This window comes from Phaseolus vulgaris, chromosome 4 (assembly GCF_051622355.1).
Source record: "Phaseolus vulgaris cultivar YP4 chromosome 4, ASM5162235v1, whole genome shotgun sequence".
NCBI lineage: Eukaryota > Viridiplantae > Streptophyta > Magnoliopsida > Fabales > Fabaceae > Phaseolus > Phaseolus vulgaris.
In genome coordinates, this window is record NC_143501.1 from 43,061,562 (window position 1) to 43,065,125 (window position 3,564).

At 30.4% G+C, this 3,564-nt stretch overlaps 1 protein-coding gene across 1 annotated transcript; it reads left to right on the forward strand.

Annotated features, from left to right (window-relative positions):
* Positions 1–662: 662 nt before the first annotated feature.
* LOC137837661 (uncharacterized) lies at positions 663–2,783 on the forward strand. The gene is made up of 3 exons (XM_068646755.2): positions 663–1,048; positions 2,107–2,180; positions 2,523–2,783. The coding sequence occupies exons 1-3, from the start codon at positions 805–807 to the stop codon at positions 2,586–2,588; spliced, it is 384 nt and encodes a 127-aa protein (XP_068502856.1). The 5' UTR covers positions 663–804; the 3' UTR covers positions 2,589–2,783.
* Positions 2,784–3,564: the final 781 nt, after the last annotated feature.

Consider the following 3,564-nt stretch of genomic DNA (forward strand, 5'->3'; position numbering starts at 1 on the left):
TATCTCACATAAATTAAGACTTTTTTTTTCTCTACTTACAAAAGTAAAATATTAAATTCATCAAAAGTATGCTCTGGTTACATTATTAAAGATGGATTAAGCAGGTTTAAGGTTAAAATTAATTTGTCATCAACAATATTCAACCATAATAATATAAATATTCATAAAAAATATTTTAAATTAACTTGAAATTAAAAATTTGAGAATAATTAACTTTTGCAGAAAAATAATATGTTATTTTGTATCTTTGAATGCTATATTTTAAAATTTTACTTAATAAGTTAACAACATTATCTTGTATATTATGCATCATCACTAAAAAAAATTGATGAAATATTAAAACCTAGCAAATATCATTATTCTTTTTTGGTGAAACAAGGACAACTTAGGTGTTGGTTACATGTCCTTTTTTCTGTTTTTTATCATTAGAATTAAAATCTTAACTCAATAATATGTCAATTTACAGTAAAATTCTAAGGAAGTGCAACCATATTCTTTTAACATTATTTTTTTTACTGTTAATTATACATAACAAGAGAATATTTGAAAAAAAAAAATATTGAGAATAACAATTTTCTTATAATAATGTATTATATAATGCATAATTCCTACATTTGATTCAATGTATTTATCTCTCCATGTGAATGGTAGGCTATTAATTAAGTTCATTTTTTGTTATATTAAAATAGAATTGATCTCTGCTATTTGTGTTTTCCCACTCCCACCCAACTTCTTCACAAGCTCTCAACAAAACTCCAACCCCTCTCACTAGGAATCTCCCAACAAACTACCACCGCCGCCGCAATGGACTCCGCTGCGCACGTGCCGGACACCGAAACGCCGCCGTTCTGGACGGACGAGAAGCACGTGCACTTCCTCAACACCATGGAAGCCTCCTTCGTGCGTGCAATGCTCGAAAACCAAGGTGCGGCAAACCCCACGCGCCACTCCCTGCGCCTCGATCGCTACCTACCGGACATCTCTGATTCCACGTTGGATTTGAAACCGCACCCTCGCCGCCGCACTAGACAGCTCCATGCACCTGCAGGTACGTGATCGCACCCCTCACATGTTAAACAACCCCGCGCATTTTAGCGACCGCCGGTTTGTTATCACCGTTGCTTTGGGTTCGATGGGTTGAGTTTGATTGAGCCGAGGAGGGTGTTCGTAATCATAAGACAGCGTTTGGCTGCGTGTTATTAAATTTTTATTTTGATGAAAACGGTGGTGGCGGTGGACCGGTGGTTGACTGCGTAAAATCCCAAACCAAACAGCTTGTAAGTGTTGTCGAAAATATCGAATATGCCTCTTAGATATTTGTAGGCAGTATGTGATATTTTCCTTTGGGATCTGGCCCCACTACCAAATGTATAAAAAAATATTCACACTAAAAAAAATAGAAAAAATATTATAAGAATTATGACTGCTACTAAGATATTTTTATTCAACAACTTTTTCTCTCTTCTTTCATTATTCATTATATTCTATTTTCTTGTCTTTTAATTTTATTTTTTATTATATAAATACAATTTCAGAGGATTTAACAAGTTTTCGATCTATATAAAGAAAGGGTTGTCCAGTTTCACTGTACAACTTATGTATTAACAATTAATCTTTTATTTGATAATACTAACATACAATTAACAATTATAATACTAAGAGTAATGCATCATAACATATAATTTTAGTCATATATATAATGTTCTTGAATAAAAATTATATTTACTCAAATACTTAATCTCAACATTTAATGCAGGCTTATTTTGGCTTAATTGTAGATAGTGGACAGATCTTTTGATTGAAAAGATATTATTTCTCAAAATTTTAATTAAAGCAAAGTAAACATTGTTTTATTCTATTTTTGAAATATGTCAATTCATTAAAAGATTTTGTCTTTCCCGATAAAAAAACTAAAAGATTTTGTCCAGAAAAAATCTTGTAAACTTTACAAGCCATGTTCTTCGATGTACTTTTATTTGATGAAAAAGATCCCATAATCCACTGATATTGTGTCGTGTTTTAATTAAGATGGCTCACTTTTTGACCACCTTTTTTTCTTTTCATATTTCTTTTTTAATAATTTAAATTTGGTTTTGCTTCTTGCAGGAGATTCAATGGGTCCAACAATGAGAAGATCGAGGAGGAGATCATCTCAGCCCTACAACTCATCACAGGACCAGGTTTAATAAATTTGCATGTGTCTTTGTAAATATGAAAGGTGTTTGCAGCCGTTGGATCATGAAATATTTAAATATAAAAAACTTATTAGGAAAACGTTAACTCTATTGCAAATCAATAGATACCAATTTATAACTATAATTTTAAAATTATTTTATTTTAAAAAAAATATTGATTTTCCAGTTATAATATAGAACACGTTTTCAATATAAACATATTAATAGATTCACATGATTTTGTTAAAGGTTTTTTTGTTGGAATTATTAAGATAAGGATATTTTGTGGAAGAGATATATATAGATGATGAAAAAGACTAATGTTGATCTCCACGTATCCCTACACAGGTGGTCCCACATGGTGTAGCAGCATGTATGGGTGGTGGTGGTGACGATACAAGAGCTCAAAATTAAGAAAATTAATGTTTGGTGTACCTTTTCCACCAACCCCATTTTTATTTACAATTTATTTTATTATTATCTTTTTTTTCCATGATCTTTCTCTTTTTCTCTAATTCGTGTCATGTAAGTTTTCTTTATTTGTAACTAAAATCTTCTACATATATGAGAAGAAGCAGCCATTATGCTTTGGTGGAATATTTTTTTTCATTTCTTTGCATGAGAGTTATTAATTATCTTTTTCCAATGATGAAAAAAGAAGCAAGGTTTTGGGAGGTGCATTCTTAATTATGGGTAAGAGATATTTTATGAAAGTTCTAAGGAATATCATATCAAAACACTATTTGATAGTGCTGTAGGGAGAATAGTGTAGATTCTGACAAGACTTTTATATTATGTATAAGAAATATTTACTATGTGATGATAATGTAAAAAATATGGTGTTAGTGATGTTCTTTAATTAGGGCACGTGAATATGTGGATTGTGATTAGGTTGAATGATAGGGACATGAGAGGAGTTTGGTACCTTATCTGTATGAGTATGCTGGAAGTAGTAGTGTTTGGTAGGTAAATGTTTTGAAATCAAAATTCCGTGATCCATTCTCTGTTATACTTTTTCTCTTCTTTTAGAACACTCTCATTACCAACTTTCCATAATTGCTTCTGGTGTGTACACCATTGGATGAATTTAATATATTTGTGTTCTTCTATTGCTTTATACTTTGTATTGTAGTTATCTAAACCTGCAAGTAGTAGCTCAAATGGTTTCTAAAATATTAATATAAATAATAGAGATATTTTTTGAATTCTTTAATATGATTGAGTTATGTGACTCAATTAATCCAAATTATATTTTTAAAAATTATTAAAAAGTGTATTTTACTTCTGACTCAATCTCATAAAACTTACTTATAAGATGAGGTTTGTACCTACTTATATACCATGAAATGTCATAATTTTTTTAGTTGATGTGAGATTTTCAACACATTTC